Source organism: Calypte anna, chromosome 10, assembly GCF_003957555.1.
Source record: "Calypte anna isolate BGI_N300 chromosome 10, bCalAnn1_v1.p, whole genome shotgun sequence".
Lineage (NCBI taxonomy): Eukaryota > Metazoa > Chordata > Aves > Apodiformes > Trochilidae > Calypte > Calypte anna.
Window position 1 is genome coordinate 12310137 of NC_044256.1, and position 25141 is coordinate 12335277.

A 25141-nucleotide genomic window follows, 5' to 3' on the forward strand; every position below is an offset into this window, starting at 1 on the left:
CATTGTCCTATAATGACAGAAAGGTTGGTCCTGTGTGGCACCTCTTTTGCATAACTAGATGCAAACTAGACAATCTATTATTTCATTTTTTTTAAATGTGTATGCATCACTATTAGATCCCCTGGTAGTAATCCACATAGGTTGCTACTTAATTTTGAATTATACACTAATCCACCAGTTACTTGGAATTTCAGCCTATTTCCAGCCTGTAATACTGACTTTTCTTACCATTGTTAGGGACTGAATGGTTTTGAGAAGTGATGGTGCACTGCAGTGTGAGATCTTTTCTGTATATTTTCAAAATGTGTACAGTATATTCTGATATAATCTATAAATATATTTTATATTATAATCCATCTTTGCTGCAGATCTTCATATGGAATGAGATTCTTAGATGCAGTTTTTATTTGCTCAGTTCTTTCTCGCTCTCAGGAATACTCATAGTAAAATGTTACATTAGACTTGATTTTTCCTATTCATTTTTTTACCAAAGCTGAAAGAGTATTATGAAATTCTGTTGTCACCTTTTATATAACCAATTTACCTTTGTATCAGATCATGCAGTTACTCTCTGCATGCAAAAAAGTGTGCCCGATGTCTCATTGGACTTTGCCCAATTCCAGCTGGGTTCCACTTGTTCCCTTCTTCAGTGAATAGATAAAAATGGGCTCCAGTAGTGGTGTTTGCTCTTGGGAAGGTGTTTAGCATGACCTAATTCTGTGTTTGTGAAGCTCTGTAGATAAGAGCTTCTTGGCCATTAGGCTGTTTTTCTTAGTACTTTTTGGACCTTCAGCTTTTCAACAGTTTATAAAAATATCACCAGCAGAATTGTGGAGGATATTTCAAAAGTTTCCCCATCTTATAAGTGCAGCTGTTACTGTTTTCTTATTCTTACTCACTACTCGATGCTCACCTTACCTGTTTTTATTTATTAACCAGAAATTATCCCCAATTTCTGATTCATTTTTGTTGATTCCTTGGCAAGGGTCCCTTGAAATCTGCCACTTATTTATATTGCTTTAGTATATGTTTTATTGAATTTATAAATCTTGATTTTATAATTGTCTGCACCTGATCAGGTGCCTTCCAAACACTGAATGCTTTAATCTTCTCAGCCACACTTGTTCTCACAGTGTGGCATCAGATTTATTTGACAAGAGCATCTATTGGTTGGTGTACATAGAAAAGTTTTCCTTGGTTCTCTGCTTACTCTTTTCTGTTTGTGAAAAGCCCATGATTTCCTTTATCTGTATGGAACCATTACCTTGGCATAAAAAGGGAATGTAATTTATAATTCAGTTTTTAAGATAGGCTGTCAGCAAATCTTGTCCTGACTGCTCTTGAGAGTATCATGTACAAAAAATAATTGTTCCTAGATTTGTGATTGATGTAGCAGAACTGATAAAAGTTACATTGTTTAAAAGTGTTTATAAATCACCCTGTCCATATGTTCATTTCCTGTAATCTGTCATTATGGTTTCAAACATAATTGTGAGAGACACAAAACTGGCTTCAGAACACTCTGGAATGAGTTTTGCTTCCATTTGGTATATGTTGAAAGGTGGCTGAAAGCAAAAATTATAATCCTTGAATACCATGACTGTTACAACAGGATAGCTTTGCTTTGTGGTTTTGAATTACTGAAGGGCGTAGTCTGTCTTCTGCAGTTTTTGGGTTTTTTTTTTCCCCTAACATTGCTGGGATATATGCAAAGTAACTGGGCCAGTTATAGGGATTACTTGGCAAAGGGAATCATGCGTTTTATTTCAAATACAATGCTTGTTCCCACTTGGGAGGTTAACATTATGGCAGGCTGGGTTACTCTCAGTGCTCAACTGGGCTTTCGGCTCTGCCTGATACAGATGGGCTACCAGACCACTGTGTGGTGTGATCATGGACACAGAGCTCTCTGTTCTCTTCTTGAAGATGCTTTTCAATTTCTCAGCTAGGCCTAGAAAAAACATTGCTCCCCCCTCATTCAATTATTGCAACAAGAGTGAAATCCAAAACATTCTCTTGCATGTTTCTGCATTACAGGGGATGGAAAAATACTTTTGGAAATGCAATGTAAGTTTTAGTGCTTTTAATTCTTTGTCAAAATCAGCACGATGGAGGTGGAGGTTTCCTCTCTGCTACAAAGCTCCCTGCTCTAGCAGCTCACTAAACCAGGACAATAGTTACAGCACAAACATATTCTGCTAGACTCTGTCACTCAGGGTACCCAAGCACTGGTGATGGTGAGGTTACAAGCCTTCAAACTGTGCAGGCTTTCTGCCAATTTTAAAGATTATTCCTTTAAAGAAGAAAGATAAAACACCCAGGAATGTTTTCTGAAACGGCCACACATTCTTCTAGAGGGAAGAATTAACTCTATCTAAGCATCCTAGTTAATTTTCTTTACTCTTAAGTCTTGTTAAGGAAGCTGCCCTATGCCCAGCTCCATCAAACCATATGAGCCTCCTCTTCTGCATAGTGGGCAAAGACAACATTTTAATTCAGTGTGGTAAAAACAGGGAAGTAACTTCTGACCTTTCTGGCTTTTTTGATTTAGCACTTTTCTGTTCTCTGGGTAAATGATCAGCTCCCTCACTTTGTATGAAGAGATAGTGTGAAATCTCACTGACATCTGTCAGTTAAGTAAAATGTCTCATTATTGCAAACTTGTTTTGAGAGGCAGATTTGAATTAGTTCCTAACTGTAAATGCAAATATTTTATTCAATAGGCAGAGGCAAAGTATCTGTACTGGAAGATTTTCTTTTAGTCAAGGAGTACTATACAGCTTTCTTTCTGAACTAGTTTTGGCATATGATAAAAAATTTTAGCTGTGGACTTGAAAAGTATCCCTTATGTCCAACTCAGGATGTGCTTACTTTTTCTCCTCTAGAAACTTAAGAAAGAACATTACTCAGATGTTGCTCTGTAAAGCATTAAGAGTAAATTGTGTTGCTGCTGTTATAATAGGGTTGATGGGCAGGCTAGATGTCCATCCTCCTTTTTAAATCAGCAAATCAGTTCTTTATTCCTGTTTCCCAGGAGAGAATATATGAGCTGCTGTGGTTATCATGTTCATGCCATTTGATCAAAATACAGTCAGCGTGATGGTAAATTTCAAGGCTCTTTTATTTGCCAATCCCTTCATTAGACTTCCACAGTTAAAAATTTAGATGAGGTTTATTTTAACAACATGATCAGTTTTACAATTAACTTATGAGATTTTTTTCAATGGAAAATTTGGTCATGTCTCAACAGTTATCTTCCAGCAAGGCTCTACTTTGCCTCAGTGCATCTCTTAGATTTGTATTCATGTTGTGTTTGGGCAGACACACTTGAGATCTTTTAATTGCTAGATGGAATTTACAAATCGGAAATGCAAACACAAGCACACAGCTTTTTTATCCCATGTAAGTCACCTTTCAAAACTTGTCAAGGAATCATATTTTTTAAGTCTTACTTCTATAGACATAAGTAATGCAATAGCTGTGTCAGTCTTTGAGATTATGAACACGCTTACGATGAGAATATTCTTGGCGTAAGTCAGGAGTATTATATAATAAGGAAACAATGTCTTTTTATACTTTTCTTCCAAAACATTCCCTGGTGAGAACTAGACTAAAAACCCCCCATAGGATTGCCTATGAATAGATTTCCTTGCAACTTGATAACTTTAGCCAAATTACACAAAGTAGATTTAAAATCCTTGTCGTGTTTTCATAGTTATATTTTTAAAACCCTTTATTGGCATCTAATATGAATTGTGATTGTATAGCTAAGTCTCAGACCAATCATGTATGGATGTATAAAACCATCCCTCTAGCAGTGTGGATGTCTAAGAGGAAGGAGACAGGGTGATCAAAAGCAATAAACTACTTGAATGAAACAAAATAAAAGCAGCAAGACTAATCCTGCTTCACCTGGTGCCCCAGGGCACAAAAAAAAAAGGCAGCAGGGAAGGCTGTAGAAAGTCTTTGGCTCAGAAATGGTATAGATCTCTGACTGCAAACAGCACAAATACAAAGCCTAGCAGGAAAATTTCTGTTGCAAGCAAGGTCAGAGACCTGCTGCAAGAAGAGGTGTCAGAAGGGAAGGGAATGGCCCCTACAGCAAATTCAGATTTAGAGAATACCTTTTACTTCCCCTGTGACTTGTGGAGCTCTCAAGTGCAGCACAGAATACAGCTCACCACATCCTGCATAGCCATGTACAAATGTGAGAACAGAGGTGGAGCAAAAGAGGAAAGGTGAATTTGGATCCAGCAGCTGTTGTCTGTGTTAATGCTACTTCTTAGTGTTTTATAAGTAGTTTCTAAAGCAAACTGTTTAATCCATGGTGACCCAGCAGGAAATATGTAAAGATAGAAAATATGTAAGATAGGTTGTATTTGTAGTGTGAATAAAGATTTGGCAGTGTAAATTAATGATCCAAACTGGGCAGGAACAGTTCATCAGAAAGCTCAAAAGCCCCAAAGGAGAGGTAGTTTTTGGGTATGCAATGTATTTGTTTCCAGACAGACCACCTAGGAATAGGTATATGTAGCTAATCACCAGAACTATGGAATTGTCTTTACATTATTCAGACTGCTTTTGTGTTAAATAAGAAACACAAAGTTGATTTGTGATAAAGGGGTAGAACAAAAATGGTAACTGGATGATTCAAAGAATGCTGTGTAAAGAGGGAAATATATTTTGAAATAGTGTATTTTGGAAGAGAGCTCCTTCTGGCAGGCATAAACCAGGACTCACATCTGGGAAAGAACAGATAGCTGAGATGGATCTTGTCTCCAAGCAAAATATGAATGGGTGCAAAGCTTATGGATTAAAGCAGTGGTAGACCTTTCCTTCCTTACTTTTGTTTTTAGAATCCTGATTGCTTATTCAGAGCAGCTAAATCTTTGTCCCCCTTTTCTGCTCCCTCAGTGTCTGATATAGATCAAACAGAAAATGGCTCTGGAAGAAACCCTTCTTCCAAGGCAGGATCAATTTCAAGTCAACATTTCCTAATAGATATTTATCTATCTTGTTCTGAAATGCATTTGGTGACTAAGATTGCACAACCTTCTTAAAACTCTCATTTACTTATTGTTGTAGTTATTTTCTTGTGTTTTTCTTTATTCTGGGGCTGCTGCTGTGGCTTTGGGCACACAAAGGGGAAAAGGGAAGATCACAAGCCAAATATATACTTTTACCATTGGCTATTTGTCCTCTCTACAGAGACTGAGAAAGTTCTTTATTTTTGAACCAATGAGATGCTACACAGATAATTTTATAATGCTGAATGGTGTGTATGGAAAAACCATGGAAGTTAGATGCAGTGCAGCAGGGAAGAAAAAAATTGGGTGCTGATTTCCCTTTGTGCTCAGTAACATAAATATGTTAAACTGATTATATTTTATTGTTTTAATTGACCAAGCAAGTCTTGCTCTTGGTGAGCAAGATCTCTTAAGGGAAAACAAACTTCCTTTTTTGTGAGGGTATATTTTCCTGAAGATAAGTAATGTAGTAAAATGTGAAACATTCAAAAGTGTTTGGAATCTGACTGGGTGAACTGGTGCTATAAAATCTGTTAGCTGTGTATGATGGACTGCACATCTCATTGGTCCCTCAGGTCTCTGGAAAGCTTTACTTAATATAGCTTTTTGGATTTTGGAGGAAAAACATGTGCAAACAAGCAGGAAGTTGTTTCTGATTTTCAAAATAAATGTGTATACAGAATACATGTAAAGACATGAAAGATACATCTATCATGCCAAAAAAACCCCAGCTTCTCTAGGCTAAAGATATTGAAAAATACTTTTTGGTTAAATTTATGTGAGGAGAATTTTTAGAAGTTTCTTATTTTCTCAAGACTTATTTTAATATCAGTGCAAATATTTTCATATTTAACCTGGAAAGTGAGATAAAATGATAAAAGGACTTTTGGCATCTAAAATGTGACTGACAACTCTTTGCAACAAGAGTAAAGTATCGTAATTCATCTAACAAATGCAGCTTATTTTTTGGGCTGGTGGAATTCATAGTATCTGAGAAACAACTTGGCTTCAATGGATAACCCAGAACTGATGTTGTTTTCTTTCTCTTATAACAAAAAAAAAAAAGAAAGAAAGAAAAAAAGTGTTCTTAAGAGGATTTTTTTTGGTGGATATTTAAAGAAGTGTAATTCTAGACTCCAACCAAATACCTACTTTATAGCCAGAACACTCATAAATGGAGACTGGTAGAAGAAATAAATTTGAGAAAAGTATATAGGAGATTTTTCCCCTCTTTGATCTTTATCTGCCCATATGCATAAGAAATCACATCCATGTCTCTAGTTTGGCTGTACATAAAATGGAATTCAGGTGGTTCTTGTAGGTCCTATACAAAGTCCAACAAAGTCAGTGAGATACTTTCCATTTATTTCAATGGCTTTTAAAGCAAGCTTTATTTGAAAACTGTCTGGGTGTAATATTTTGGTTATCTTTCATTTTACCAGAGTATAATGCAGAATTAAAACCAAAACCAGGTTTTTCTGGTTGATGTATTTACACAATTTTTCCCTAAGTCCAAATGCTAATATACTTTTTAATAAAAATGAAAAGAAAAAAGCAAACAAAAAGCCAAAACCCAAAAAGAACCAAAAAAGCCAACCCAACCAAAAATTGCTTCCTTCTCTAAATCCTTCAAATACAAGCAACCAGAGATTTGTATAAATAGATATTCTTACCTTTGCTACAAAAAAATCATGCGGAAGTCCTATCTTGGAATAAGCTATTCATTAGTTGGCTTGGCAGAGGGAACACAATCCAAATGGAGGATCTGCCAAGAGTATTTTTAGTGGTTTTATATGCTACCCATTCAAATCTTGGAAAATTTCTTTAGAAAATTGGACAAACTGACCACTTACTTTTATGGGCTTTCGCAAGATCTGAAAGTGAAAAACAACTATTGTATTTAGCATCTGTTAATGGAGGTTTCAGGCTACAGAACTTGAGAAAGTACTGCTGGGAAGCTAATACAATAACCATAAAATATTGGACTGATAGTAGGAAACACTGGCACTGAACAGATATGGAAAGAGTCATGCTCATATTCCATATCCTGGGCTGTTACCCTGTGCCGCGTGCTAAAGATGCTGTGCTTCAACAACCACAGTAGCAGAGATCTGGAATGAAGTCAGAGTCAAACTCAAGATAGATGAAATTGTCTTTTTCTACTATTGATTGGATAATTCTGCCTTTGGAGAATTAAAAACCAGAAACTTGGACACGGAAGAAAAAGCAAGTGGTGCTAACATTTTTCCAAATGGCAAAATATATGTCCACATCCCACATATGTAATTAAGCTCTTCCTTTATTTGAAGTCAGTGGAATTTTTTTCTTTTGCTTCTTTGGGAATAGGATCTAGACTTGTGCTGCTATTGCAACTGTTCCCTTGACAAGCTTTTTCTCCCCAAGGTGGAAGCTAGAAAATCTATAAAAGGGAAGCTATTCACCAGATATGAAATGAGTTTCAGTGGATTATATTTTATTTGACTTAAAGTGGAAAGGAATGACAAGAAAATATTATATTTTTAAATCTCATATAAATTGCCTTTCTGGGAGACTGTCCTCTCCACATGAAGCTTAATTTTGAAGATTTTCTTATTTCCTCTCAGCAATGCTGTCTTTTTTTTTTTTTTTTTTTTTTTTTTAGCTGTATGAAGGTGATATCCAAAATCTGCCTTCAAAAGATGCTTTGACTTGCAACTTCTGTATATTTAGATCTTCTGCAAGATGTGATATAGGCAGGACATTTTAATATTTATTTTAATTGTCTAAAAAGAACTTCTGAAAAGAACTGGAGTGTGTTTTGGTGTATGTGAAAGAACACAGTGGGAGGAAGTTGGAGAGAACAGAATTAGTAAACATTTTGTACTGTGAATAACCAGCAATCTAACAAAACCAAACAGAAAACTCTTGACAGAGCAGTAGCAAGGAGATTAAGGATACATTTCACCAGTGCAGGTACCCACCACAGAAGGTTCACAACATCTCCAAGTCAGGCTGCCTTTCTGTAAAGTGAACCCTTCACAACAATGCATTAAATTTTCTTCAAGTGCAGGAAATCAGCTGGAGCCAGTGAAGCTGAGCTGAGCAAACTTAAATATTAAATTTGTCTCTAAGTTAAGCATGAGTAATAAAAAGAAACACTAAAATTATATTTTGATTTTGGATCAGTTATACCATTGCTTAATATCACCCAAAGATCAGCTCACAGTTAAATGGGCAAGAACTGTTTTCTCTGAGAAGAAAATTAATCTTAAATTTGATTTATGCCACACTAAAGAGGCACCATGATTTTTAGATTTACTTTGGGCAGAAATAGTTTCAGTCAGACTGCTTCTCAGTTATGGGCTTAATAAGTCTTAAATTTAAATGGCTCTATACAGTGTGATATCTGCTTTAAAAATCAAGGGTGAGAAATACATCAACATAAAATAATGTCTATCAATTATAAATTTATGAACCTAATTCTGTATTTATATAAAGGAAAATTAGGATTCTTATAATTGCTCTCAGCTAACAATGTGGCTTTAATATTTTTCCTTCTGACATTCGTTAAGTTGCCAGGTGTATCTGCTTGTGTTCTGTGATCTGCTTTGCATTACTTTTATAGAAATATTACCATTAGAAGTGCTACGTATGGTGTTAAATAGCAGGGTGAGTCAGGAGACATGAGTCAAATCTCCAGCTCACAAAGAAGAAGTTTGGATGCCTCACCTGAGTGATATGGTATAAATACCTCTAACTGAATTATCAAACTTTCTGGCAATGCTGAGTTTGAGCCAGGCCAGAGTGCAATATCCCAATATCCAGAGTTATGAATACTGCAGGTTATGGGTAGACAAAAAATGCCCAGGAAAGACTTTTCTATACTGACTGCTTTTGCTACAGTTTATACTTGTCAGTATTTCACTTATAAACTCCTTTAATTCATAGGTTTGGCAGCTAGCCATAAAATTTTACTTCTAGCTTGAAGTTGGCAGACAGTGTCTCAAGTCAGAAAAAATGCTTTAAACAAATTTTTTAAATATATGAAATGTACTGGGGGTCTTCTAAAAATTAGAGGTGCAGCAATTTATTTAGTTATTTATTTTAGAATGCCAGGCTTCAGTGTGTTATTGTAAATCTTCTGAACAAATTATTAAAAAAGGACGAAAAGATTGTTGTAATCAATTAAAAACAGAAAACCTGAATCTTCTTCCAAAAGCACGTGCATAGATGTACTTCACCTAAATGTCAAGGACTTCAATATTAATTACAAAAGTAATTTTAAATGCCCATACTCCCCCTTCATTCACTTTTCCATAACCTGTATTAAAGACTTGTATACAAGCATCTTGGCAAATCCACCCTTTAACAAATCCGTTGTAACGCAGTTGCTGGTAAGGTTGGGGGAACAAGCAGACACCATTATCTCAACCTGTCCCAGAGAACAGGATCCGGGCATACTTGGGCTGTATGTGCACAGAACGTAAGCAGAACCTTTCCTGCACTTCGTGGTTTGCAGTGTTAATTTGGGCAAAAACCACCAGGAGCACCACAAAACAGCAGGACTGAAATTTGGTGGTGATTTTGGTGACTGTTCCTGGCTTTGTGTCAGGGTCTGTCCTTCTCACTGTTCTTACTGCTTACCAGTAGACTGGAAAAGAAGTCCCACCCTGTGCTCTTCCCTGTTATTTTTCTCCTACTTGTAAAGTGCAAGTTAACCACTTTGTTGGTTAATTTTAACCTAGAGCTTCATATCATGTCATAGATCTCTTACCCTGGAATGACTTCCTCAGCTACTGTCAGGTGGGCTTCCAGCAAATGAAAAGATTAAAAAGGAAATGAAGAGGCCCTAAGCTGGCACATGTTTGTTATTAAGAGGAGATGAGTGTGAGATGGGTAACTGACCCTTAGCTAGCAGAGAAATGGTAGAATTTTTTGTTTTGTATTATTTTTTATATGGAAAGTATGATTCAAAAACATTTTAAAAATGTGTAATTACTGAAATATGATTGCAATTTCATATCCACAGGAATATGGAAAAACCCAAATAAACTGAAAAATGAGAGAGGAAAAATCTGAGATTTTGCACACTTGACAGTGGAACCAAAGTGTCACTGTGTGATCTCTGGAAGCTTCTAGAAAGCTTCTACTTTGTTACTAGTTGCTCTTTTTCCACTGGACATGCTGAAATGATGCAGTTTTCAACTTTTGAGGCCAGTTTTAAAATTGCATGGCAAGTTACTTAAAGCCATCTCTATCTGGATATTTGCAAATACATTTAATAAGGTAATTTGAAAAAAATAATGCCAGATACATTTCCCAGAAATCGGAATCTATTTTTCTATTATGCACCTGAGGAATTCTGCACATTGGACTCTGGCTGACCCATCACACTGTTTATGCTGGATGGGGAACATGTGGTATGCAGTGTGAAGGTGGAAAAACCCAGTGTATCCAGGTGCAAATGTTGAATGAGCATTCAGTAAAGCTTGCAGGAATTCTTAATGCTCTTATGGCCTCCTGGAAGTATATGGAATGTTTTTAATGCAGATTTTTAGAAAGGGCCAGAGCTAATTAATATATCAAAATGTCCTGAAGATTGTGTTTCCCCCTGCATATTTTGTACATATTGGAGGTACAAAATATGTAAACAATATTTGAAAGGATATATGAAAGGATGATATTTATATTTGCAAAATAGGAGGCTGAAGCACTCTATAAGGGGCACTGTAATCAGACTTTAGACTTTTGAGATGTAATTCTTGGCTGTGTACCCAGCTGGATCCTCCTTTTTTCTGAGGCCAGATTGTCACTGTAAAGTGGACATAATGCATGATCTTAAAAGCTGCAATCAAAAAGTATTAAGACTATTCTAACTGGCACGTGTGAATATGAAAATGTTCTTACTATGTTTGTGACAAAATTTCTTTGCACAGTCAAGTACAAGGACTGTGTATTTAATAATAGCATATGGTGGAGAACATTATCTAATTGGTTTTAATTTAAAAGTTATTTTTATGTTTACCAGGATATAACTTATAAGTTCTTCGTTGGCAATGTTAACATGATTGATATTTTAGAACAGAAACATCACGTTACTGATAAAGTTTTAAAAGCATCCCATTCCTTCCTTTTTGTTGATTTTAAAGTTTTGCCTTTGTCTTTTCAAGCACTGGCAAGTGTTTGCCTCAGGCTGGCTATTGAGAAATTGGGCAAAGAATGCTACAATTGATATTGCTTGCTTGAGTATCTTCCCTTTCAGAACCTGTGTGTGTTTCCCAAGGTCAATGGCTTTTCAGTTGCTTGCCAGCTACATGTGCAAATTTTTAAGAGTAGTTTCCATTTCAGATGGGGCAGATTCAGAGGGTAGGCTTTGAGAATTCAAATTTATATATTTCCAGCTATTGTATTTACATCCCTTTTTAAATGACAATGAAATGCCAAAAACTCAGGAAGAATTTTTTTCAAATTCTTGATCCTGATGACCATGAGAGAAGCGTGGACTTCCTGCCTGGCTGTTTGGATTTCACCAAAGTTGATTATTAGCCTTCCTCCCTGTTCTCAGGGATAATATTTGCAATTGAAGATGAGGCAGAGAGAGGGCAGAGAGCTCTGTTTTGGCCTGTATGAATGAAAAACAGGGCAACTAAGGCTGGATTGTCAGGTGCCTCGTCAGTGATTTGTATTTGTGGAATGTGCTTACCAGGGTTTTAAAAAACATTTCTCTCTTGGCTTGACATTTATCTGTAAAAATAATAATTTATGAAATATCACCCAAGAAAAGAAAGCAGATCATTGCCATGCAGAGGAGAGGACAGAGGCAACTGCTTCTCAAGTAAAAGTTAGGTAGGAAAAATGTACCCTCGGGTTTCAGTGTAGGTCACCTGTCAGCAGTGAGTAAAAGTAGAATGTGTGATTTAGGTTTTGGGGTTATTTTGTTTTGTTTTGTTTTGGTTTGTTTGTTTGTTTGTTTTTTTAAATCATCTGAACAGTGTATTTGACTCAGAAACTGAAAAACTGCAACTTAATTATACCTTAACTACTTCACTGCTGATTCTTTTAGCAGCAACAAGTATGTGCTGCCCTTAGATGCAGCCGTAACTACAGGAGCTGGGTATAGTAGTGCCTTCTGCTGAGTTATTGGGATGGGAACCATAATTCCTTCTCCCAGCCTACAAATTCAATGTTCCCTCTGTTACTGCTCACAAAGAAGGAAGGAGGTGAAACAGACTCCTTTCAGTGCCAAAAGCCTCAGTGAGGTGCCAAACAGCCAAGCAACATTTCATCCCTTCCTGGATGCCAGAAGCCTCAACTATCCCTGCTCCACCTGCCAAAACCTCCAACTTTGTCCTGACAACTCCTGCAGTGCAACCCTGTGTTGTCAATATGAAGTTTTGCAACACACTGGCAATGGAAAATCTGGATGCAGTATAATACTGAAAAACATGCTGGGATTTGCCTTCTAAATTGTATAAAAATGAATTGTGCTGTAAATATTTCCTGTGTGTGACTCTTTTGCATATTTTAGTTTCCAAAACTTGAGCTCATATTGATTGAAAGCTGCTGTAGAATGAAAATATATTGTAGAATTCAACACTGAAAGCACTAAACTTCCAGATGTATTCTTTCACATAGATGAATAAGTCCATCATTTGCCTTTTGGCTCATTTCTGGCTGGTGATTCTCCTGGTCTGTCACTGAGATTTACCAGCTTGTGTTTCTGAAGTGCTCTTTTTGTTACCAAACACAGAGTCTATTTTGCAGTCAGTTGCTAGTGTGTGGACACCCTGACACAGTGGAAAGCCCAAGAGCAAAGAATGGTTAATGGGACTGAAGTAATGTTAGTAATTTTAGAACTAATTACTTCTAAGCATCTGCTTAAAGTAGCTAGATTTACTCCCAGGTGTTTTTTATAAAATAATGGAGCATTGTTTTTTCTTCAGGATTTCATAATTCCAGCTATGTCCTTTTTAACATAAAGAATAATATACAATTTACTTTGGTACCTATAAGTAAAAGATTTCTTAAACCTAATGATGTAAAATGCTATATTAGGTAATATATAATGCATCCAGCAACAGTAGAAACACATCAGGAAATGTCTTGCAACCTGTCGTAATGAAACACGTGGAAGTTTTTCTGCTAAAATCGGGTAATACAAAATCTCATTAATTCTTATTTGTCTGGAAATCAGTTTTAACTGTTCTTCTATTTTGTTGCTGCCACAACTCAAATAGCTTTTCATATCATGCAGTCGGCATTCTACACCTTACTGAGGTCGAAAAAAAGAGAGGCTTAGGTCATTTTTGTATGCGATTTTAGCAGGCAAAAAGATTTCTAGTATAGTTTGTTGCAAAGCCACAGACATTAAGAGGCAGAGGTAAAGTGAGGGATTCAGTTCTGAAGCTGAGCACCATATCCAGTGATCCTCTACAGGTAAGGACTTGTTCTTTCAGCTATGTGCTCTGCCCACAGTCAACAGTGCAACCTGATACTGTTTCCACCAATTGTAGTGTCTGGAAAGAAGAATCTGGGAAACACATCACAGAGCTACTTGGGCAGGATATTTTCCCCTTAGTGCCATAATTCCTTGCACTACCTCTGTTTGGAACCATTGTTGGTATGGCACAGTGCAGTGCTGCACATCAGGGTTAGAGAACAGCAACCTGACCTAGTGCTTTGGAAGACTCTGAAAGTCAAGATAGTGTTAATAGTATTTATGGGTTGTGAGAGTGGGAAGAAGCAATAAAAAGGAAATGCTTAATCTCTGTTCAAAACACCATCAAGGATGAAATTCACTCCTGGGAGAGGGGCCAGTACTGAGCTTTGGGTATTGCTTAATTTAGGCCTTCGGTGGGACTAAAGTGGTGTTTCTACCCTTCAATAGATTCTTTCACTTGAAGAATCAAATTTTTGTATGGAGAAATTCAGTTATAAGCAATGTGCTATTAAATAGCAAAATGATGTAGCTGTGCCAATGGAACTCCTTGTGGGGATTCTCTTTTGGAGTTTGGCATGCCTTGTCGGATTAATGCAAACCACTTTAATAAGAAGCCATGAGAAAACCCAAAAAGCACTCACCCAGAAAGCTGCAGTGCTGTTGGCATAATAGCACATACATTGGTAAATCTTCCTTGCCTTACCTGTTATCACAGAGGCTTTTTTTTTTTTTTTTTTTCTTAGCCACATAACTTTAATCTGTTTGAGTGCAATTTATATATCTGACCAGCCTTGGGCATGGTCTGTGTTGGAAGGTGCTGCCCAAAGTTTTCACTGAATCTCTTCTAGAACCTGACAGAACTGGGCATTTGGCTCTGGGGAAGTGCTTAGGGGAACATCACAGGGAAGAATTTGGGATGGTTTGTGTTGTGACACCTAAGTTGGAAAGGAACTGTCTCTTGGGGGCTCTTGCTGATGAATCTGAGTGTTAGGTCTCTTGTTTCTTTCATTACACAGTCTGTTACAATAATTCTCATGAGTCAAATGCTGTGTACTTGGCTTGTGTTTATATTTAAAGCAGAAGTGTATGTTAAAACCTCTGGAAAACAAACATTTAAGGTATCAGAGTATTTCTACTGAGAAGCTGAATCTTTGCTAAACATTTACATATCCAAGCCTTATGTAATGATGTCTGAATAATAATAAAACTGCATAAACTGACCTTCATTCTCTGGCACCACATCTCCTTTGAAGTCTGCATGACCAGATTCAAGACAATTATGTCATCTTTCATAACAGCCAAACAAAAGTTTGGCCAAATAATAATTTTTCTTTGTATAACAGCACTGTGTTTGATTTTTGTAATGTGTGTCAATGTAGCTGTTGTTATTTACTGGGTGTTACAAGTAACAGTAAAAATCCCCTTTTTTGAGATTAATGATCAAACCTACTAACATATGGATTTCATTTATTTTGCCCCAGTGCCCACTGCTGCTATACACAGTTACTCCAAGTAGTACTTTGTAAGGCAAATATGGCCTGAAAACACACACGCACAAATAATTTGCTGAAACATGGTACTGCAGTGTCTGCCCAACTGTGGCAGAAGTGAAACAGAGTTACATGTATAAGAAGAACAAGTGTCCCTAACAATCTTCCTTGTGCCCAAATCTACCAGTTCCACACTTAACAGTAAAGTTCTCCCTTTACAAGACTGCCTCTACCAGTTAAGGGTCATCACCACAGACTCAGATTGCACATTACTGGGCCTCAGACCTTGAGGAAACCTTGGCATACTGTCACCCCCATTTTTGAGACTGATTTTGTCACCAAATGATTCAAAACTTGTCTGTCCCCTTATTCAAGTGACCCTTGGCCAGACCTGTGTGCAGTGTCATGGCTTACTCTATTCTTACTTTAAAATTTAATTATAGGTTGGATACGTAGATTGGGATGAAATGTTCGATAATTCCTTTATCATATGAAGTAAATTAATTTTGGTAGAGTGCATTGCATAGGATCTTTGAATACTCTGCCTGCATCTCACCTGGTGTTCACATGTGATGCTTTTGGGATGGGTACAGCTCCTGCTGGGATAGCTGAGTCCAGTGGAATTGTCACTCCTTTTACTATCTATTTCTACATAAAGAGCAGGAAACACTTCTAATATGGTGGAGCAAAGCTTCACTACTAGTTTATGTTAGAATTATGACTGGAGACAATACAGCCAAGAAAAACTGAAGAAAAAAACCATAAGTGCAATCCTGAGGTCCAGTAATGCCCTTTTGTGCCCAACTGCAGTTTCCTCTTGATTTAATTCCTAAATTAGCCTGCAAGGTTTTGTTGATTTAAATCATAATGTTGATATTTTCCTTATTTAATTTGGTACCGTGGTGTAGGCAAATGTAATATGTAGAGTGTATTAAATCAGACAGCTAGTAAATCAGTATTAGTTTGCTAGTAAATTACTAAACCAGTGCAAGCTGCTTTTAACTCTTTCCCATGGGACAAATAGTTTCAACTAACTGGAGTTTAAATCAACACCATGGGCACTGAATTACTCAGTGATTCAGAAAAAGGCTTTGTTGGCATAAACTTCTGCTTTGATCATCCTAGTATGTACAGCTTTTTAATTAGATACAGTTCAGAACAATGGCTTTTATCAAAGCAGTTTGGTAAGTGAACAACTGGGCATTGTTTAGAGCTTTGGATGACATTCTGTCTGTAATATAATGTGGCTGTTTTCATACAACGATGAAGTTAAGGTTATTTTAGGCATTGTCACTTCTTTGTCAGAGGAAACTATTCTAAAAGACAGAGTGGCATGTATAACTTTTTAATATCATAAATTTAGTAATTTTCCAGCATTGAAAAACAATGATTTGCCTTGGGATTACAAAGGAAAAACTTTAATTTTGCACTCATAAATTTGAAAGTGACTTTTGTTCATCTTGTATTATTTTCTTGTGCCGAGTGATTTGTTGGGAAGTGCTGAGCTCTTTTTGCTCAAGACTGAAGGCAGTTGGTTCCATTTTAAGTGTCAGACATTTCACAGTTGGCTTCTGATGTAAAGTAAACCCAACGCCAGCTTGGAAATTCCTCAGGGATCTTGGCAGAGCTGGGCTCTATCGTTTTTGCAACATTAGATTGTCCTGAGTAAACTTCTGAAGCTTTACAGTAAGTATTTGTAAACTTAGAGGAGCAAGAAAGTTAAGGAACCACTGATGTGTTTAGAACAACTTCTGCAGTTTACTGTTCAAATGGAGATAGCTTATCCTCTAATTAACAAGTTTTTTTGCGCAAGTTCAATTTTTTTTGAGGAAAGGATGGAAATCCTTGCAAAGCATTGACATTTGTTTGCTACTTAACTATGGGGAGTAGTGCTGTTAAATAAACCTGACTTCTCTTGTTGATACCTTTAAAATGTGTTTGAGTAGTCCTTAATTCTACTTAGGAGTAGCTAATTTTGACTATTAACCACTTGGGTTTCTAAAATGATACTAGTTCAATAATTATGCTTGAAACTCCAGTGTGAATGGACCCAAAGTGTTGGGTCCAAACAGGTCATTCACAGAAGCAGCCCAGTTCTCTCAAATTTCTGTGACAATTGATTTTATTTTAGTTTTTTTTGTTTTTTGTGGTGTTTTTTTTTTTTTTTTACTGTATTTAGGAGCAAATCCCCTTGCCTACACAGCATGGTATTACGTTATTTTCTTTGTCTGGTGCTATTTTGCAAACAGATCCGTTGTACTGCTTGCCATTTTCTCTTCAAGCTTACTAGGCTTTTATTTAAGCCAACTGTCTTCCTGGCTGAAGATGAGCTGATCTCTTTCAAATTAATTGCACTTTTTGTAATGAAGCTGTATTTTTGGTTTGCTTCCCTGACTGCAATTCTGGGCACGCATTTCAAAAAAAGATTTGGAGTGCTTAATTTCTGTACTGCTGCTGAGTACAGACATGCTTGAGGAGCTAAAAAGAGATTTTTGTCCTATCATTAGTCCTGGGTATGAAAACTCTTTGGTCAGGATTTCCAAAAGCCTCTCAACTACTTGATACAAGTTGTGCAGTTTCTACACAGTGTGTTGGACATACGTGTGTTAGGAATGGCAGCATATTTGGGCATAGTAGTCTGTTGGTAGAAGGGAACACACCAAATACACTGCATCTTCAAAGCCTGCTTCCTTTGCCATGTAATTGTTAGAGATTAAAGTAGTAAATAACTTTGAGGTATGGTAACTAAGCAGTGAAGTGATATACACAGTGCTATTAATGCCAGGCATTAAAACAGGAACCAAGTCAATTAATGAGTGTTGGTTTTTTTCTCCTCTCCATTTTCTTCAGACCTCCAGAATTACCCGTTCTGATGAAGATAAGGAAGGCTCTTGGGATGCCTGGGGAGCCTGGAGTGATTGCTCACGGACCTGTGGGGGGGGAGCCTCTTACTCTCTGAGGAGGTGTTTAAATGGCAGGTAAGCCACATGCTTGTGGGCATTTATTTTACAGCCCTCTTCTCTGATGGTGTCTGTGGAGAAGCATTGTTGCTTCTGCTCCTGGAACCAAGGGCTGTGTTTACAGATCAAGTGTTATGAAATCCTGCTTTTAAAATATTTTTGTAATATATTAGTTAAATATCTGAGTCTTCAACTCTGGTAGAATTTTAGTGTTCTTTAATATTTGTTTGGAATAATAAGGATTCACTTGATACAGCCAAAAGACGGAGATAAGTCCCTGTGACTGTAATATAAAGCAAATGGTGAGCTACCTGCACACAAATTACCCTGCATTGAACATTACTTTAAACAGTGTTGAAGGTGCAGGCTCCTCCATGTCTTCTCTGTAGTGGGATGGGATTTACTCGACATACAGATATATCAAATGCTGCTTTCTGTTAGCAAACTTTTCCTCTGCCAGTTCTTTCTGTGCAGTGGTCCTGCTGGCCATATGTTTCTATGGATAAGCCTCAGTGTGACTTAAAGAAAACAGTGTATGTGGTGAAAACAATTTACCTCAGTAGTAAAGCTGGACTAATGTAGGACATGTTGCTACAGTCCTAAATGTATGAGTAATGCCAAAGGCTTGTACTCAGTCAAGAAGAGATCCCAAGCAGCCTAGAAGTATCTGTGCTGGTCCCCATAATTGCTTGCTTTACTTGAATTATTTGTAAACGTTTTTAAAACTCCTGATTATGTTTAAATTTCTATTTTGTTGGTATTTTTAAAGTTAAATGGGGTAGCACCCAGGAAGTAAATTTTAGCCTTAAAAATGTCTTGGAGAATTATATGGTCATTAAGTGCAAACTGTATGAAATACATAGGTAAAGATGATTGATTAAAACACTGCCTGGTTATTCTAGTGCAAAAGGCACAATGATCTTTGAGAAAAGTAATGTTTCCATCAAGAAGCTGTGATATTATACCAGTGTGTTAGGGCCTGTGAAACAAGCTCAATAAACTGTAGCAATATAAATTCCACCGTGGTTTTATTAATATCTTTAATGTGTTTCCCTGTGAAAAACATGTGTTTTCCATACCTTGACAAATGTGTAATTTAAAAGGGGTTTTTCTGTGTTTTATTATTGTTGTAATGTCTAGGAAATACGCAATTGTTACATACAAATGTGAAAACTTTATCATAAACATCTTTAACTCAGAGGTTGTGATGCAATAACTCTTGCAAAAGGTTGGAAATTTGAGACATGTAATATCTTGAGCCTGGAGAGTTGTACCTTCAGTTGAGCTGGTTGAACTCTTGCTCTAGGCATCCATTGCTTTTTCCTTTTCAAATTACATTTTTCAATCCCTCACACATAGTAAAGGGTTTTTAATATTTGCAATCCATTTTCATGCAAAACATAGAAAATTTAGTCCCAGCTATAAATTACCAGCTATATGTTTGTGTGTTCTTTAATATAAGGCAGGTCTTTTTGGTATAAAGGGAATATTGTAAAACAGTTCTTAATCCAGATTTTAGAGACACTACTAGTTCAAATTTCTTGTCAAATCATTTAAAATGTGTTTTAATTTCTTTCAAGGGTTTGATTTTGGCATTTTCAAGAAGCAGAGTATCTTCCTCTGTGCAAAAGTGCTGTTCAGTTTTTGAGAAGTTAGCAAGCTGTGTCCCTAAAAAAAGTGTGAACCCACACATCCCCATATTTATGAGACCATAATAAATAATCATGACTTTATTATATGTCTCTTATTTCAGCTACTAACAAGAGGCTTTATTGAGGATCTGAATTACCTGGATTTCAGGATTCACTTGCATTGGGCACCTTAGAAATGCATGCAGTGTTTGAGTATCATGTTTCATTTGTAATATTTCATATTTCATGTGGCTTTGGGTCAGTAAAATTACATGCTGTTCTTCAAAAGTTTTGCACTGGTTTTTGGGAGAAAGGGAAGGTTAGAGACTTTTTTTTTTTCTTTCCTAAACAGAATAGGAGAAAGTAAAATTAATGTTCATTAGTCCTATGCTTGATTAAAGGATTGCTTAGATATCCTGATTCCCTTTTCCACTGGTTACATCCTGTGGATTAGGAGTAGCTATGCTGAAGTTGGCATAGATGAGGCTTAGGAATGTCTTATGAAATCTTTTTCACAAGATAAATCTGTTTTTCATAAGGTTTGCAGTAAATTAGAATTAGAGGGGAAACCACACCTTCATTTCTGAAGAGAGACAGAAGTGTAACCTGTTGAGTCCCCAGATCCCTTCTGTATTAAAATCTTGTATTTTAAGTCCAAATTACGATAGGGCAGTAGCAATAAAGATCTTATTTTGAGGAGAGTAAGTGGCTGTAAAGCAGGTAGGGGTTGTGTTTGCTGTTATTCAGTGTAACCATTTTTATTCTTTTTCAGGAACTGTGAAGGTCGGAATATTCGATACAAAACCTGCAGTAGTAATGTGAGTCTGGCCTTTAAATCATTTTTTACTTATTCAAACAATGTGTTAAAGCTTAAGAAATCTGTTTCTTGTTTAAAAACTTCTGGTGCGTAATTTTCTTTCCATCATTATTACAATCTTTTAAGGTTTCAGTCTGTGTGACACCAGCAGGTCTCAAATTTAGGTTTCCCAAATGGACATTTTCTTTTGAAATTATAGTGCCAATTGTGATTCAGAGCATTTTATATCATTTATTGGGAAACTTACACATTTTGGAGGATTAAGAAATTGGTTCTCATCTTAAACTTGAGAGTGCTTTCCCTGGTGGTGCTGTCTTTCAGATGAAGAATTAAACTGAGCACTTCATCATTTGTGGTCTTACTGATGCAGTGGCACTGTTCACCTTAGCAAAAAGGGTAGAACAGACTCTGGCTCTTTCAAACCTTAAACTGGGTAATTACTCCGTATGTTCCCTCAGCTTGCCCAAGCCTATATGTTTATATGTCTATATGCAAAAGCATTTTTACTTGGGTACAGTGGTACAATTTCTGTGACTGGTTGTAAAGCTGGAGTTTTGACTATATGGTCACTGTTACTGTGATGCAATAACATTTTATTTTTACAGACACATTTTATGAAAACCACTCACATGAAGCATACTTCATGACTTGTGCTCAACTGATTTGTAGTGATGCTTTGTACTGTTTAAACAGCTGCTGCCTTTCACCCCAGATGTTGTAGTCTGTTCAAGAGCTGCAGCTCATGCAGGACCTGGCAATGCTGTTGATCAAATGAGCATGTGTGCAAACACAATAATTCAGCACGGTTTATGGTCAGCAGTCACCCCCTTGCACTGGCTCCTTTACAATACAATGTGACATTCATATAATCCTATTCCAGAAGAGAAGGTAGATAAGCAAGTAAAGAGAAAGCATCACCTTAGTAGGTGAGGCCTGAGGTTCCCTTGGGCAAGAGCAGGTGAAACTATTGTCACTGCCAGCCTTGTGATTCCTGCCTGCAGCTGTGCAGCATGATGTTTCCCCTAAGAAGCTCTGACACTGGAAGTTGCCTGGTAAGGCTGTTGAATCCCATAACTTCTGGGAGAAAAGGACTGGCCATTCCCACTCTTCAGTCTGCCACACCTTCAATGTCTTCTCTGCCAGTTGGCTTCTGCCCTCCTGAAGAACAAGGCTTGCTAGCACCTTGAATTGCTCTAACACTCCACTCCTTAGTGTGGGATACTTTTTCCACTGTGGTTGCTCACAGCCTAAATTCCTGCTGGCAGAAACGAGTGGAAGTGATTAAAGAATCAGGCCCAGTGCATGCAAAAAACAGATTTAGGAGACAAACCCTGTCACTTGCCCTTTCAGAAGGCCCAACAGTTTGGTGTACGATGTCCTTAGCTCTTAAATAAAAACGCCATATGCATGAGCATGGAGAAAATGAAGATGATTACCACATCCTCCCAGGGAGTTTTTCTGAAGTCACTGGGGCCTGTTTTTCAACTTTAGGAGTTATTTTGAGGTGATAAGTGTCAAGCGCCTTGTGTATGAGTCTGTTTGAATTTATGATGATTCAAATGTTAATTTCCAGACAGGAAGCTGCCTTTACAGTTCTGCTTTCGGGGCATGTCTGAAAAGGATCAGGTTTCCATTTTAGTTCAGATACAGCCAGAATCTCTCAGGAATGGTTTTTCCTAGATTGTGGAACAGATAATGGAGACCTCCTGAGAAAAATACATTTCATGATATTTCCATTGTTAATACAGTTGATCTTTAAATTTGGCTTCGCCGAATTCAGTCCCATTACTAGACCTGACTTAACCTTAAAATAGGAACTTGCACCTAATGTAAATCTGGGACTTCTATCCCAGGCTTTTTCAAATTATATAATTTCCTCCAAAACATTATTTCTAATGAATGCTTCTCACTTCAGGAGTAAAATTTTGGTTTGAAAATTCAGAGTTTAAACTAGCTTCTTTCCATATTAGTAGGCATTATTGTTAACCACATGAGACATTCAGTTATATATACACTGTGTAAAGTTGTCTGCAAATGTAATTTTGCTACATGATACATTACACCACTAACATCTATATTGAGGAGTACAAATGAAGCACAACTTAATATGTGTGTCATTCTAATGAAAAGAACAAGAATCATTTTACCAGAAAATTGTTTTCATCTGGATTTGTAATAGAATATTAGTAAGTTCATTGAACTCCAGCATAGTTGCAGAATAATATTAGTGATATTTCAATCAAAAAAATCAATGAAAGCTCTTAGCAGCAAAATAATTGCTGACATTAAGGCATATGTATAGACTGCTTATCTTCCTATCATAACTGAGAGGCCAAGTGCCTGGTGTTCTAAAACTGTGTGTATGCTTTCAGCTTTTCTTATAGAAACTTTTGAGAAATAAACTGTATAAACAACTCATTATATGCTGTTCAATGAGATTTTCAGTCTTTCTTAGCTTCCCCCCTCCCTTTTTTTTCCCCGTTTTTGTATATACTGTTACATTCTAATGCTATGATGTATACTATATGGAAGTGTTTAAGATAATCCTTTAGGGTCCTATTCATAGAACAAGTTATTTGGGTCATTTCCCCATAAATTTCACATTCTTATGTGCCAAAAAGTCACTTATACACTTGCCAGAGTGACTCCTCTACAGTAAGGAAAAAACCCACTATTTCGTAATAGTTCTGTCCATGCTTAATTCCATTATAAACTTTTATTATAAGCAGATAATGCTTACACTTGTTCAACATATTCATCAGTTTATTGTCCCAGCATCCACTTCTTAACTAGCTCATTTATCCCATTCAGAAATTTTTGGCTGAACTGCATCTGCTTTAGTTATTTGATATTTCACCTTGAGTTGCATAGTTTCTCTCTAATCTATTAATTTGTTTATTTTATATTTCTAATGTTCATGCACCGTATGGCTCTTGTGGCTAAGGTTTTCAGCTCAGGTATCTTGATTTTACTAAGAAGAGGCCTGAAAATTACATAGGAAAAACATAGAACCTGAAGCTGATTTCAAAAAAAAGAAAACAAAACAATGACTTCATCTGTTTTGGCCACGTTTCAACAAAATGAGATTCAAAGAATAAAACTAGACAAAGGACTAGACTTTTCTTTGGTGTCATCATTTTTACTGGGAATTTTCTTGCCTTCTCTTTTGTGCTTTTTTCAGAGGAGTAATTTTTGGCAGGATTCACCAAGTCTGATGCAACCTTCATATTTTGTACATGAACTTAGCCTGCAAAGATACAGATTTCCCAGGTTAGCTTTGCTGTCAAAGGTTGAGTGCTCACTGCCAAAACTAAAATGATACATTTTGTAAGAAGCCAGCCCTTGAATGCAGTAGTTTTTAATCATCTGTAACAAGCGTATTTGGAATATATATGTATTTTTAAGCTGCATGGTAGTCATGTCTGAAGCTGCTTCTTCAGATCTGTCTAATAATATGTTTCTAAGTCATGTCATAAATACACTTTATTGCACTACAAGATCTGGATATGATTATTTTGCCAATTTTTTCATGTATTAGACCTCATACATGTGTCTTCAGCTCCTTATGTAGTGTATGAACCTACAAACACTGCAGTTCTGGTTCAGTGGATCAAATGTATGACAAAAGCTATTGCTGACATGAGGAAATCTGATGAGTCCTGAAAGCATTAATAAAAATTTTTAACAAATAAAAAAAATGTGGAATATTGAGAGGGAATGACAATGAATTGATGTCTGAAATAGGTTAAAACAAAAAAAGCATGCAAGTGGGACAAGGGTTGGGGCCCTTGTATCATTGCCAGTGTGTCCTTGCCTGTTTCCCATTCTCCACCTTTGCCAACTTCTATCTTGCCCCACCTCCCCTTTTCCTTTCTATTTTTTTAAATCCCTTTCACCTTTCTGACCCCCTCTAATAGAATTAACCTGAAGTTTACAAGTCCTCTTGCTGTCTTGGTTACACTTCTGTGCTTAGCTGTCTTTCTGTTTAGATTATAAACTCCTTTCTTTACATAAATATGTATTGATCCCAGGAAAACAAGTGTCTGAACTTGATTGCCATCCAAATTCTGATATAATGCAAATGATAATATTTCAGCCCTTTGATATCTCCTTGTGATGCTCTTTTTGTGCTACTGCTTTTGAAGAGAACTCAAACAGAAAGCAGGTGGAACTGGGATATGAATTGAGCTGCTAGAAACACTTTATCTTCTTTGAAGATGCCAAAACAGAATAGGGAGATGAGAATTGACTTGATCTCAAGCAGACAGGAAGGGAGTTAAAGGAAGGAGCTGCATTGTGTTAAATCAATGAGAAACATACAGTAACCCCAGATTGACATCCTGACATTGTGGTGTTTGTGTCTTGGCATTGCATCAACACCAAGTGATAATGAATTGTAACAACAGCCTGTCAAAACTTAGCCCAGGGCCATTTTCTGCCTATTTTGCAGAGAGCTCTTTAATTCTTTGTGATGAAAATGTGGCTCTGCATGGCTGAATAACACTACTCCCAAACACTGCTGCTGAGTTTACCTGAATCTTCCTTCCAATTTTATCCTTAGCAACTCCTCTGCTTGCAGTGGTGGAAGGCTGGAACCATATGGTATCCATATGAACTCTGAAGTCCACTCTGCTTTTTAGCCTTGCTGTAGTGGAAAACAAGAGGTGACAGTTAAGTCACAGGCAAATTCTACTCTCATTTGCACAAGAGCAAAGTAGGTGAATTTCCTCTGAGTGACACTGCAGTAAATAAAAGTGGTTTCTAAAACTATATGCTTGATGTTTTAAGAAGGTCTTA

At 36.8% G+C, this 25141-nt stretch overlaps 1 protein-coding gene across 2 annotated transcripts in view; it reads left to right on the plus strand.

Moving 5' to 3' along the window:
* Positions 1 to 25141, plus strand: part of ADAMTSL3 (ADAMTS like 3) — a 177415-nt gene that overhangs the window by 61334 nt on the left and 90940 nt on the right. For both annotated transcript variants that reach the window (XM_030456756.1, XM_030456757.1), the window contains exons 4-5: positions 17787 to 17914; positions 20300 to 20345. In XM_030456756.1, the coding sequence (XP_030312616.1) occupies positions 17787 to 17914; positions 20300 to 20345 (174 nt within the window). The remainder of the gene's footprint in view (positions 1 to 17786; positions 17915 to 20299; positions 20346 to 25141) is intronic.